Below are 14,904 nucleotides of genomic sequence, written 5' to 3' on the forward strand. Positions count from 1 at the left end.
TTCTGCTTATTGAAAGCATGTCTTTTAAGTGTCAAAGATTGTAGAAACATTATGATTGTCTAATGCTCTGTCCTTGTGACATGCGACACAAAGTAGAGATAAGAAAAATTCCAATATGTATGACTCGCGAGCAGTCACATCAACAGGAAAACAGCCATTAAAATTCATGGATAATATCTGCTAACATACCATGATTAATGGACTCTGGCTGATATGAGGCAGCCATGTGTGCTTTTTCAGACACATGAGTATTATTTAAACAGGTTGCATGTGTTGGAGCTTTCAGAAGAGCTCCCAGGCAATGAGAAATGGTATTTAATTATTGGAAACCGGGAATGATGATCCCACATTTACATAGTACGAACACAGATGAAAGAAATAGTTTGCTGTTTTCAGAACTTTGCTCACCAGCCCCTGACCGGCACTGTTATAAGTAACTAATTAACTTCTTGTTTACTTCATTTGTATACATAAGAAATAGAAAAGATATTTTTTAACTCTGGACAGAGCCAGGCTAGCTGTTTCTCCCTGCGTCTAGTCTTTATGCTAAGCTAAGCTAATGGTCACTGGACTCCGGGTCTACACTCAAGGCACAGACACAGCAGTGTTATCAGTCTTCTCATCTAACTCTCACAGAGAGATCTAATCGGCACATTGCTCATAATGTTCAATATTTCCTTTAAGGCCTGAGCTGCAGTATTCCACACCGCTGTGCCTCGGTACTTCCTTGCCTATATAGTCTGCATCACTTTTTATGTCTATTAGCTCGTGTGTCATAAAAAGTGAACTTACTGATTGCTAAATGCTGTCTCGCCCGTTTTTTTCCTGTATGTGTGCAGAGCTGGAGGTGGCCAGGATGAGCACAGATGGGAATTTACCTGATCTGAAGTTCCCACAAATTGGAGGACAGGGCAACTCCATCCACCTCTCGGCGAACACGCTCAAGCAGCACGGAAGAAACGGTGAGTAGTCAGACCTTTTAAATCCCCTGTTATTGGTCCCCTATTGTCGGTTTGAAGTGTAATCATGCATTGTGCACAACTTCAGTTGCCGACAGACCAGATTTAATAGACGAAATGTGACTTGACCGTAATAGGAACGCTGTTGTTTGCTTGAAATTTTTTCTGGCATCCACCGTAATTAATCAAAAATTCCTTTTGTTATTTTTTTTTCTTGCATATCTGGATTGGACATTGCATTGGACTGCAGGGGTTCTGTGGGAATTTCATTACAGATGCCTGTGAATAACTTTCAGTTTGCCTCTCAAATCTTCTGTTGGACTGCATAAAAAGCACAGGGATCATTCTGCAGTCTTCAAATAGGAGCCTGGCTGTAGAATCAGTTACACTCAAGCGCTGCCTCTAAACTGTAAATGAGGCAGTTAGACACAATACACAGCTATCTTCAGGAGCAATGCAGCGCCATTTTTAGACTTTATTATCAGCTCATGCAAATCAGAATCGACTCAAGCTGCGCCCGGTGCCTCTCAGCTGGATGACTAAGCCCATGTCCAGCCGTGCCCAGGCGGATCATTATAGCAGGGTGGCAGATATTTCCCCCGTCATCCAGTGCTATAGCACCCAAATTGTTTTCTTTTCATCTGAGTGAGTGATCTCAGTCTCGGCAGGAGGGAACTTTCTTTCATATCAGTGCTCGAAAGTGAGACGGCAGGAGGGGAGAGAGATGTGTGTGAGGGAGAAAGAGAGGAGGAAATTATTAACAAGAAAAATTCTTGCCTTTGTCAGTCCTAACAGCAGAGTCGTAACCACATTGTATGGATGCTGAATTAAAATAACTGTTGATGTGGGAAAGATTTCCCCTGTTTTCATTTTGTGGAACTGTTTTGCCAACCTTGACATCGGTCTCTGTTTTGGCAGTTTTACTATGTGTTTCTGATTCTCCTGCTAGTATTCCAGTGTTGTTTTTGTTATTTTTTTTCCAGTATTGTTGCTGAAGTGCCATTGTATTTGTAAGCTGTAAAACAAGGCATAAAGATCAGACTTGGAAACATGGAATGGAAAAAACAGACCCAAATTAACCATCATACACCTTCTTGTTGTATAATTTCATTTGCAAACGACCTTGAACATCTTGCACCATGCAGGCTGCTGCTATCTAGCTATCCAGGAAGTAGGCTGAAAGAAATGGTGAGCAACGTTAAACAATTATTATGGCAAGTTTTGCTAACCAATATCATAATGTTCCAGACTGGATATTCAAATTTGAAGGGGGCGTTACTCCAAAATCATTTCCCGTCATTGATGATTGCCCGCTTTTGGTGACACATGTGGGTCTGTAATTTAGGGAACCAGTCAATTTAGCTCTTGTATCTTGAAAAAGTTTAGCATGGTACATTTAGGTGGTGGTGGCTTGCTGTCTGAAAGCACCATAAGTTTTGTTGGGACAAGTTTGACTGACCAACACCTTTGGGATGAGTTGGAAGTGCGACTGCGAGTGTGCTGATGTGGTTGAATGGAAGCAAATCCTGCTGCCAGGTTCCAAATTCTTTAACATTTTAAGAAGAGGAGGCTGTCGCAGCAGCAGATTGATGCCCAGTTGGAACGAGGTTCTGAACAATCACACATAGGTGTAATGTTGGGTGTCCATATACTTGTGGCCATGTGGTGTGTTCTTTCATTGAGAGTCGCTTGTAGAAGACTCAACACTTTTCCCAATCATCCTCTTGCAGGGGAGATTCGGATAGCGTTCGTCCTGTACAAACACATCGGGGTGTACCTGTCAACGGAGAACGCCAGCATGAAGCTGGGCAGTGAAGCCATGGCTACCAATTACTCTGTCATCGTCAACTCGCCGGTTATCACGGCGGCCATCAACAAGGACTCTAACAAAGTCTACCTCTCTGACCCTGTCATTTTTACCATCAGGCATCTCCAGGTAATTTCCTGTCTCTTTATGTTCGTCTGTGTTGATATGTGTTTTGTTTTTACTTTGATGTGACTGCCTCTGCGTTTAATGTGCTTTTTGTCTCTCTCCCTTTTACTTGCACACACAAAAAACACACTCACGCATGCACTTTCTTGATAAAACCCTTTCATCACAGCTGAAGTGCAACAACGACGTACAAATCCCATCTCAAACCCAGAAAATGAAGTTAATGTGAAGAAGTTTTATTCGAGGAAAGGTGTGGGAAAAACTGAATTATGGAAAACAAAATCACTAACAAGGTGATGCATGTTGTTGTTTGTTAGTTTGAGCAAATACCAGACTGATCTCTTGAACAAATAGCAGTCATATCGAGCCTCACTGGAGGCTGCTTAGTCATTGCGGGGAGTCGCGACTTCTCCCTCTTGACTACATTATCTTCTCCACACTCTGCTACCCTCGAAATATCCCTGTTTTGTCTATGAGCGCCTTCAGCGATTATCAAGGATGCTGAACATCCATAAGAGAATTGCAGCCGGTCTCATGTGTGGGAGGGACCTGGAAGGAGGCATCAACAGCAAAAAAAAAAAAAAAAAACGCAGAGGAATAGAGGGAGAGTAAAAGGACGATAGCTCATGGATGTCGAAATTAAATGGTGGGAAAATGTCAGGGGCCAATGTCAGCGCAGTTATTGCTGTGACTCACCTGCCTTAAGTGTAATTTGTAATTTGGACTGTAGATTTAGTAATTTTACTGTTGGTCTAATGTTGGGGCGCTGGCGCTTTTATACCCTTTTCTTGCTCGGATCAAGTCGTTTCAATAAAACAGTGCCCTTTTGGAAAAGTGTGTTTTCTGCACAGTAGCTTCTTCCACTTACAACAGGGCGAGCGCGCCAAGAGAGCCGCAGCTGGACTTGTCATTTCATCGGCTTAAAGTTCGCACGAACATACAGGATTGTACGTACGCTGCAGAGCCCACACACTGGGCTGTGCAATTAATCAGATCATAATCGTCATTACAGTTACGGCTTCCACAATTAATTAAACGTCGTTGGGTGCAATATTGATGTTTTGCACGTGGAGCGCTTTCTCGAGTGCACCAATTCAACAGCTCCCCTTCCTCTGGTAAACTGGTAAACCAGGCAGAGATGCTGTTAAGCGAACACTCTGATTAGCTCTGCTTCTCAAGCGTGGCTGTGGCTGCAAGCAAAAACATTTGCTTATTCTGTTCTGCGGGGATAAATCCTCTTCATTCGGTGTACTGCACACTGCCGTGGTGCTGTCGTTGTTCGTAGTTCAGCTTCATTGAGATTTGGCTCCAGGAATCAAAGAGAAAGTTGGATAATTGCAACAAGTGTAACTGGATATTAATGAGAAGTAAAAGAAGAATGATAAGAAAACAGAATGTGATTTTACAGTCAGTACTGTATGGAGAATATACATAAAGTATACTGTGTATATTACGCTTCCAGACAGTATTAATTATGTATCTCACATACACTGAGTCAGCTTCAACTTTACCCTTGACAATAAACCTCAGATATCTCATCTCTGCTACCGAGCATGTGTTCCTATATTTCCGGCCTCCCGCAGCTAAGCTCCCCTCTCAGCAGTGAGGTTTTGGATCACTGGTCATCTCGGATGATGATGTGCCCTCCAGTTATTGTTTTGCTTCCTTGCCTCGCCACTTAATGGGACCAATTAAAGTCATTAATGGAACAGAGGGTCATCCTCTCTCCTTGCTGTGGAAATATTTTACACAGGGTTTGGTTGTGTGAAGGGTAAACTCAATCAGCGGCAAATTTACATTCACAGAGGATAAACCTTATTAAACTAATTACCCTACAGCAAGTGTGAAACTGTGAGAAACTACTGCTCTTCAGGGTGTTGAGAATAGGAAAGCAGATGTGTTTAACCTTGGAAGCTGCGATTTCTTTCCGAAGCTACAAAAGAAATTTGGCTCAAGAGGGAAAGGCATCTATTTATCGGCAGTTATGTTTTGTTGTGCTCGTGTGTTACCCAAACTCGGCTTCGTGGATTACCTTTACAAAATGGCAAGCGAGATAGCGGGGAGGCGTGCTTGTCGTTAGAGCCGTAGCCCGGCGCAGACAGCGGTGGTGCCCATTAAACAGTAGGGCAGTCCATTTTCACGCAGTGAAAGTTAAAGAGAAAGGTCAAAAAACACAATGAAAAACAGGCATGGGGCCGCTTGATGCCGCATGACAGCAAAACCACCTGCTATTCACTTTAGAATGGATACGGATTGCAGTGGGGAAAAAATCGGCCTGTTTTGAGAATGTTTATTCTGCACACAAAGGAAGGCAGAAATGTACAAATCTAATGTGTCATTAACTGCAGGACAGAGGAGCATTCTGTGTGCTTTCCTGTTATTAACTCCACTGCGTCTGAGTGCACTCATTTATTCATGTGTTTTGCCCTCTAACAGCAATCTGAGGAGAACTTCAACCCCAACTGTTCGTTCTGGAGTTACTCCAAGAGAACCATGACTGGCTACTGGTCGACGCAGGACTGCCGCTTGCTAGGCACCAACAGGACACACACCACATGCTCCTGTACCCATCTCACCAATTTTGCAGTCCTCATGGCCCATGTGGACGTCAAGGTAGGCCGGCTCTTTTCCCTCTCTTTCTTCTCAAATGGCCCATTTATCCTCAAAAATGCGCAATTTGCCAAATGCAGCTGAGAGAGATGAAAATGCATCCATCATGGTTTACACAGCCAGTCCTTTCCAAGATGATTGGTTGACAAGAAAAGTAAAGTCCAGATAGTGGAGAGCATGGTAAAGCAGATGGCATCCCTTTCCTCACTGTTTGTCAATGTGTGCTTTACATTTCCTGTGCTTTTCACAAGGTAAAATCGACCAAACAATTTTCTGACCTTCAAAACACTTTGTAGGCTAACATTTAAAGTGCCAGCATACACACTCTATTCATATAGTCTTTCGCAATGTCAGTGAAAAGCACACACTTTTCACATTGATTGCGTATTCATCTTCAACCCCCAACGTGTGAAGTAGCCCGGCTGTATGATTGGCTGCAGTGGTTTGTTTGGTGTGACGGCAGCGTACGTTTCTTTAATGCACATTTTATAAATTGGTTTTATAAATAAGAATTTGTCCTTCAAGCCTTTTTGAAACTCTTTGTATGACTTCAGAAGAGGGGTTTGTAGATACACGGAAGGAGTATTGAAATATGTCTGCCAGGCCTTTTCCGACCTCACTTTGTCTGGCCACACCTGGAAGTTGTTCATTGCTTTATGGTGGCAATAAGTTAAAGGGATAATTTGGAGGTAACATTTTGGAGCTGATTCCAAGTTAGTAAAACAGCAAAACTCCTATCAATTTCGTACCTTACGTCATTTTGAGATTAACAAAAAGCAATTGACTGTAGGCAGATGTTTAGCTAAGCAGCAAATATCTAATTCCTGGCAAAAATGGACTTTTATTTCTCTGAATGTCGAGTATGCCTCTTCACTTTCTCGCCAAGAATTAGGTGATAAGATCGTTACCACTCTTCTTCTTGTGTGCTTACTATGGAGCTAAAGCAAGGAGCCAATTAGCTTAGCTAAGAGTAACAGCAGGAAGTGGGGAAACAGCCAGCCTGACTGTCTTTTAAGCTATTGACTCTCTCTAAAGTTAAACAATGCACCCACCAGCACCTAATTAACTCATTATGTCTTGTTTGTTTTAATGCATCCACAAACTGAAGTTTTGAAACAGCAAGTTGGATGCAAAGCTAAGGTAGTAGCCTCACCGTTAGCGCAAACACTGAAGAGTGGTATCATAACATATATTATAAATGTAATTGTATTTGCCTTTTTATTACTTAAAATCATTTAGGGCCAAACCTAAATATGTTTTTTAATTGATTTAATGATTCAGATTAGGAACCATGCCGCCCCTTTTATTTTTATGCATGAGCGTGCTCATTTTTTTATTCATGCAAAGACAGAAAAGTGGGGAAAAATGAAAACATTTACATTGTATCCCCATATTGCAGCGCTCTCAGCACACCGTTTATGTGTTTTTGCCTGCAGGTTCGCCACAGAAACAAAGTGAAATGAGTACAGTAAGTGTGGTGTGGAGTGCTGGAGGGCAGTTAATTGGGAGGTGCTGATGGAGGTTGTTGTGCAAAAAAAAAAACTGTTAAAGGAGATTTGTGTTAAAGTGATTATTGTGGGCAGCGCTTATGAAGCTGAGAAAACAGAAAGGGAGAGGAGGCTGGAAAAGAAAAAATCAGGCGAGTCGAAGACGGAAAAGGTTGGAGGATATTGGCATCGGGGAAGAAGTTGTGTCGTAGTTCTGATGCTGACAGACGGCTTAATTATTTCTGTCACAGGAAGTCTGAGGAGCTCGCTGCTGACGGAGCAGACGAGTTCTTGGTATCTGGTATGGCATCTGTCTCTCCAGAGCTCTCTCTTCTGAATCAGTGGCACAAAAAAAACTACTCGGAGCACCGTCCCAGTTGGCGCTTGTCCATAAAAATCTCCTTCACCTCCCTCTATTCCCCAGTCCGATCTCTTTTTTTCCACACGCAGACAAACCCAACGCTCACGCAAAAATCTGAAATCCAGGAAGGCCTCCTAACCTGGCACGGCCCTGGGAGGGTGAGGGATGGTGTGGTTTGCCTCCAGCCAGAGAGAGCCACTGTTTGTCACTGAGCAGCGTGACTTTTGGTCCCGCTGAGCTCTCCGCAGAGCTTGAAGGGGAGTCTGGAATAGAGGGGGAGTCGCGGAGAATGGGAGCCTTCACGCGATGAAAGCAAAGCAGCAAAATAAAGAAATGAGGAAGCAGTGAAAGGAGCGCTTTCAGTCAAGCCAATCCCAAACATTCTTCACCGGGGAAAAGTGGACAGTAGTGACAGCCCAGTTCTGAGTGATAGTGGTGTTTTTTTTTTCACCTTCCCTTATTCTTTATCTTTTCCACTCGGATGTTATAAGAGGCAGCTTGTTGGAAGGTGCCGCTGAATGGGAGATACAGAGGCTTTTTATTTGACAAACTGTCAGCGTGTTGTATCTGAGAACACAGTGAATGGAGGGAAAGTGGGAGTTTGCGTGCGCGCGAGAGAGAGGGAGAGGGAAAAAAAAGTCATAAATTGAAGCAACTATCTGTTTTTGTATCCATGGCAACAGAACATACCGCCGCTGATCTCTGCATTGTTATTACTCATTACCCTCAGAGCAACAGATTACATTCTAACCTTGTTTATTTCTCAGTGGCATCTCAGAAAGAAAAAACAGATAGGCATGCTGTAATTACAGTTTTCCTTCGGAGGACGGAGGCTCGCCACAGTATCACCATCATCTTTCATCTTGATGTTGTTGGGGTTTTTTTTGGCCAGTGGATCGTATGCACGCTAGTTGGGAATAATGCAAGCGTTGTGTTCAGAGATCTTTATGTTCGGCTCAATAAGCTTGCAGTGGTGCATTTTTAGCCCCAAGTTAGGATTGCACTCTCCCGCGAAATGCTCCCGCTCGCGCATGTGACATTGTGAACGCTGTCATGTTTGTTCCTGACGGTGATTTGAAGCCGCTGCGTGGTTCTGGACACTTGCATTTTTTAACAGTTTCGACAAGCAACTCGGATGTGTTTGTGCTTCAGCTCACATATAACAGAGAGAGAAACCATTTGGCCTGGAAAAGTTTATTTGTACAATCATTCAGAATCACTGTACATCATCATACCCGACTTATTCTGCCGTCTTTAGCTCAGTTACAAGGTCTTACCAACTAAACTTTCACTCCTTTGGGACCAAACATTTGTTTTAAAACTAACATCTGTGCACTAATATACTTCTAAACAATAAGTGCCTTGTAATCATGCCCGACCTGACGCTGATTGTGAGTGTGGCCAAGGTAAAAAACTTTGCCCACACATGCATATTCAGAAGGAACCCTTGAACTGGAAAGCTCTGTATGTGAGATTATTAGACTCACTCAGCAGTGGGGAAACTCCAGACTGTGTCTCATCGGGATTAATTATGTTTGAAGTCAATTAGCTCCTCAGAATAATTTCTAATTCACATATTGTAGATGTTTGAACATTGTTGGAGATTTGCGAGCGCGTACCCGAAGATGTTTAGGGCCTTGGTGGTTTCTAATGCGATGTCCTTAGCCACATTACCAAAATGTGAAATCTTTTTTCAAGTTGCAGGCTCACAAGAACTCATTAATGTCAAATATCGAGAGCAAGCCTGCTGGTTTTCAGGAGTACGCCCACTCGTGTGATACTTGTCAGGTTCGGGGGATCAGGTATCTGCCACTTAGATGATCACAAGGGCACGGAGTGCTGTCGCTGCTGCCTGCGTTGCCGCTCGAGCCCTTTGTTTGCTAATGTTGAGCTATCTAGCCAGAGAGCTGATGCCTTTGACTGATGCTGCAATCCGTGCCTGAGAAGCGCCGTTGGCCGCATAAACAAATTAAAACTGTACTCACAGACGGCAGCTGCGTATGAGAGATTACGTGTCTCTTTTGTATCATTTCGGAGTGACTGCAGACAGGGCAAGTGAAGTGAGGGTGGGTGTACTTTCATGTGACTTCTCTAAGAGCGCTGATGATTCTAACCTCGAGATGTCCTGTGACTGAGCCTTGAGACATTTGCTGCAAATAAATATGCTTAAAATGTATTGGAAATAAATTCAAAGGCAACATTTAGCCTTTTCAACTGGCGGTGTTGAACCTGGACAGCACATGAAGATTCAAATGAAATGATTTGATCATTACAGATTAGCGTCTTTCTTGCATAAGCCTTTCTCAGTCACTTGGTCTTGCTTCAGCAGATGCACTCAATGAATGTGGCATAAACACGCCGTGAATAGCCACTATTTCATCAGGGTCTGCTTGAAACATATTTTTCAAGATTCCCCTAATGGCTCATGCCCATTCAAGCACCTGAGGCTCTTTATTGAACCCTTTCCTTTGAATTTAAGTCCACCATTTGTGAGGATTGCTAGTGGGTGTTGGGATAGAAAAAAATCTTTTAAATATGGGCTAAAGCACAAGCCCCAGCTCAAGAAATATAGACCTGCTCTGATTCCACCTACAGACCATTATTTACGTAGTGGATGTGTGCGCTAAGATAGGCCCCAGGGAAGCATTGAGCTACTGGTAAGTGGCACTATTCCCGACAGACCAGTAAGTATAAATCAATGGCACATCCCACTTGGATGATGGAGAGGGTGATATTTGGGTAACATTCATCACTGTCCTTATAGAACATCTCCACATTGGCACCATCAGACAGTAACTATGATGAGAAAGGACAGTCAAGGTTAGGCGTGTATTTTATGATGTTACACATAAGCATGATGCTGTGCACACAGCATGAGAGATGGATCAGAATAAATCTATTTATATGTGTAAGGCACAGACTGAGGAGATGGAGACCACGTTAACTGCCATAGCAACCAAAAATCGGGCTTGGACATTATATCATAGTTATTGTAGCTTGGAACACAGTGTGACATTAGGTGCATGTGCTGAATGTCAACTCCCGCCACGCAAGCTGGAACCTCTCTCCCAGCCCTTTTAAATGTGACGAATTTGCCAGGACCCCTGATTCATATGCCCTCTCTGCAACTGTTCCTCATCCCTCTGCAGATCATAAATCCTTGGTCATACCGTAGGTGAACTTGTCACATGACTCCCTGCAGTGGGCCACTACCCCCTAGTGCAACTGTCTGCCCTGCCTGACCATATTTCATGAGTCAAAGCCCGGCTCTGGAGGCATATAGGGAGATTTATGCATTTTAATTGGATTGGCTTCATGGCCCCATGCTCAGAGCAGTTCTTTGAGGTATAAAGGATTGGCGCTCTATTTTCTTCACCACTTCACCCTCTTACACATTTCAGAAAACTAGTTCAGGAGATTTTGGCTTTGGATGTTATGGTAATTAAGTGCGTACGATGTGATGTCAGGTTCAGATGACTTGGCCGGGATGACCAGTGCGCGGTGTAAAAGGCTCGTTGCCACGGCCGCCCCTCCTTGACAGAGTGCTCGAGTGCCTTATTTTGTGCTACGTGCGAGCAGACCGGGGGCAAAGCCAATCTCCTAAGGCATCCGTCTGGAATGAAATATATGTGTGTTTAAGAAAGAAGAGAAAAATTCAGGAGAGAAAGATTGGAAGACAAATCGAATGTGCACAAATGTGCCCCACCCCGCTAAGTAACATGGATGCTGTACGACTTGGCCGCCCTTGCGGCGCAGCGAGTGAATTTCAGAGCAAATTACGTCTGCCCACTTTAGAGTCCCCAATACTGATTCCCATCATGGAGGCTTGTCGATGTGAGGTTAGGTGCAGAGGCTCTGCAGATCACATCATTTGCCATCCTGCCCGGGCAGAGCCCACGGTGAAGGGAAGCTTTTCAGCAGAGACAATGTAGCTGGCGACGTCTCAGTCATCATCCACCTCCCAGACCAAAAAATCATTCCACAGTAAATCCATCACTCAGGTGTAGATACACTCCATGGCCTTCTCTCTCTGCTGCTGTAGCTTTGTCTCCTTTTCTCTCTTTCTCTGTTGCTTCTCTTTCTCTCTGACCCGGCCCCTCTCCAATTGATGGTGTGATTGTGATGGATAGAGCCTGCAGCCACTGCGCAGCTCGCTCGCCCAGGAGACCTCAGGGTCCCCTCACAATGCACCGCAGCCAGCACCACCCACCGCATCAATACCTCTGTAGTGCAGCGGACTGAAAACAGACTTCTGTGTCACATGCAGCACACACACCTACAGAGCATGCAAGCACAAACATCAACATCTGCTGCCACCCACTGCGTAGGCACCCCTCTAAAGTAAGGAGGCTGAAATCAGCCTTACTTTCATACCGACTGACACACATACACACACACAGACGCCTGCTCTATGTAACATCTTGCCAGCCCCCCCCTCAAACCCCTCCAACAGATACACAACGGCTCATCAGGCAGGAAAATCAAAAGCGCGCTCTCCCCAGACTCAAGGAGCACTGCGGCTGTTATTGTACCAGAGCCCCTTAATGATCAGCATCTGTTCCCCTCTCTGCTAGCGTTAGCCGAGCTGCCACTAAACAAGGCTTTTGTGCCATACTTCATCCCCCAAGTTTCCTCACTTTAACTTGACTGGGGGGGGAGGAAGAGAAAAAAAGAAAAAGAAAACCACCCGTGGATGTTGATGGTCCCTCTCTCCCTGCCCCTGCGGAAAATCCTGCTGACTGTGGCCGAAATATGATTTAAAGAGGTGCTTGTTTGAGAGACGTATTAGACATACAGTATGCTTTTGCGGCATTATTTTTCAATGTAAGCAAATATTTTCGTGGGTTTGTCCGACGCTATAGCTACGAGTCATACATTATTTGCTTGAAGACCGCGTGCACAGCCTTTGATATAAAACAGCCATACTGGGCTCTTACGTCTGCTGGTTAATAAACAGTGCCAGGGCTTGATGTATACACGGTTAAGGGGAGTTTCGCTTCCTTTTTGCTTGTGCTGATGTTTTATTTTATTTTATTTTTTTTTTTTACTGCCTGTCAATGCTAATTAACTGTCTGCCTTTAAGTATTTCTACCAGCGCAGAATGTGTTGAAATAATGCCTGTCTGGTCTTCATTAGCATTCAGACGTAGTCGGCATGTCAAAACTCAAAGGTTCCACCCAGGTAGTCCTTGAACCCCAGCAGGCGTGACAGTCAGTTATGAGGAGGTTGGTAGATTTCTTTCAAATTACCCCCCTCCCACTCGCTTCACTTTTTTCCTCCCTTTTTTTTTTAGATCAATGCCCAGAAGGCTGATAAAGAGGACTATCCCTTTGGGAAATTAGGAAGCCTCAGAAGCTGACCAAAATGTTTGGATGCAGTAATTATATTTAGTTAATAAATCAAGATCTCTGATGCCTATCCCCGTGTCTTACATACAATATCTAAGACAGTATACATGAAGACACATCTCTTTGGCAAGTCTTTTCTTCCCCACTGGTAGCATGAAAGAAAATTCTCAGATGACAGTGCAGTTCCTCGTACCAGATGTGAATCGTACGGGGAATCTGCGCATCTGTTTGGGTGACGTGTGCTTGCACAATGTTAAATCTTTCAGAGCGGTGGTTTTCCAGTTTTTTTTTTTCTTTCGATGTGCCCCCACAGCCGTGTCTGACGAACTCAAGAACCCCTTCACCGACGCCACCTGTCATCTTCTTAAATGTGTTCATTTGAACTGATCTTAAACTGGGTATTAATTAGCTCTTAAAGATATCAGAGTGGATTTTATGATATCTTTGTGTACAGCTGAACTGTAAATGTTCGCATGCATGTGCTCCTGCTGCACATAAAGTAACAGAAGCTGAACATTTCAACCATTTCTCCATTACTTTTATCTATTCCCACCACCCAACCATTTCAAACCTTTAACAATTTTAGCTGTTTGAACTGTTAGTTTCCATTATTTTTAGCTGTTTCAATCATTTGCCCATAACATGTTTCCTTGTTGACCTTGTCCTTGTTTCAACGTCTCAGCTCGCATGCTAACTTTTTTCATGCACACTTAGTCATATGGTGCGAGCTGACTTCATGTGCCAATACATACTTTTTTAATCAAATTATTATCTCTATTTTATCACATTAGTTGAGCCACACATTAGTCTTTCAGTGTACCCCATGAACCACTGTGTTAGGGAATTTCTGTGAAGTTTGCTGATAAGTAAAGAACGGGCCTTCAAAATTTCATACAGAACTTATTGACTAGATGCCACCTATTACACATTGCTAATTAGGGTCCAATTCTAACAGGCCCCAGTTTTTACCCTTGGCAGGTTCTTGGCAGGATGTTGCTTCTAATGTGTTTGCTTTAATCTGTTTAAGGCCACAGAAGTCGTTCGTTCTGCAGACTCCGCTGTTTTAGGATGTGTTGCCTTTTCCCGCTTCTGTCCAAGTATCCCTATGTGCACTTGGCTTTTATGGACTGATGTAAATCCTCTTTCATGGCTGTGGTGGAATCACTGTCGATCCTTATCTCCCCCCGTAAAGCCACGAATTTATTGTTAGCAAAAGGCTTTTTAGTGCCCAAAACTGGCTGTGGTGGCAAATTACTATTTGAAAAGAGAAAATTATCTAAAAGCAACAGTGAAAGTTATTGAGCATGTTGGGGTTTGATTGTATTCCTGTTGTGATGGCCTTAGACACCTGCGGCCCAGAGGATTGCTCACTTTGTTTCACTTTGTTGCCTGTCCAAAATGAAACAATAGGGGGCCGTTTTAGATTGATTCACGCTGACTAATTCATGATTCATATCTGCCACCTGTGGCTCGCTGTGCAGTGGTTTATTGGATGGTTGAGTGAATGGACTTTCACCCCAAAAAGCAATAGTAATATAGTAGAAGCTTTAGAGTCATTGCTGGGATAGAATGGTGATTTAACTTCATGGTAGTTTTCTATTTTTTACGTTTCATTTTTCCTTTACGAATGCTGTGCATGACTTACATACATTATATTTTCCTGACAGGCTTGTTGAACACCAAAATGTGGTTCTGGATGCAGTATGAAGAAAAATATTTTCAAAGATGTATTTTCTCTGAGGTGATGTCAAGCAGCAGTGGACTGGACGTTGCTGACCACAGTCTCTCGCCACCTCTCTTGCAGAACACAGACCCTGTTCACGACATGCTTCTCGATGTCATCACTTGGGTTGGCATCCTCCTGTCGCTGGTCTGCCTGCTCATCAGCCTCTTCACCTTCTGCTTCTTCCGCGGCCTGCAGAGTGACCGTAACACCATCCATAAGAACCTGTGCATCAGCCTGTTCATCGCCGAGTCCCTCTTCCTGGTGGGGATCAATCGGGGTGACCAGCCGGTAAGACTGCTGCTGGTGGATACTGTGAAAGCTGTGCTACTGTAAACTATGAATTTATAAAGTTCCAATGCATTTAACTTTCTGCCTTGAGCACTGCAAAGATGTGACTTCCATTAATGGAGATAATTACAAGAGAAGCTATTTACAAAATCATAAATTGACAATACATGTAATATAAAGCAGTAAAACAGA

The 14,904-nt window shown here is 43.6% G+C and overlaps 1 protein-coding gene across 1 annotated transcript in view; it reads left to right on the forward strand.

Annotated features, from left to right (window-relative positions):
- Positions 1-14,904, forward strand: part of LOC121626796 (adhesion G protein-coupled receptor L3-like) — a 149,181-nt gene that overhangs the window by 105,911 nt on the left and 28,366 nt on the right. The window contains exons 11-14 of the mRNA XM_041965475.1: positions 840-962; positions 2,690-2,895; positions 5,329-5,505; positions 14,503-14,712. Coding sequence (XP_041821409.1) covers positions 840-962; positions 2,690-2,895; positions 5,329-5,505; positions 14,503-14,712 — 716 coding nt within the window. The remainder of the gene's footprint in view (positions 1-839; positions 963-2,689; positions 2,896-5,328; positions 5,506-14,502; positions 14,713-14,904) is intronic.

This window comes from Chelmon rostratus, chromosome 23 (assembly GCF_017976325.1).
Source record: "Chelmon rostratus isolate fCheRos1 chromosome 23, fCheRos1.pri, whole genome shotgun sequence".
NCBI lineage: Eukaryota > Metazoa > Chordata > Actinopteri > Chaetodontiformes > Chaetodontidae > Chelmon > Chelmon rostratus.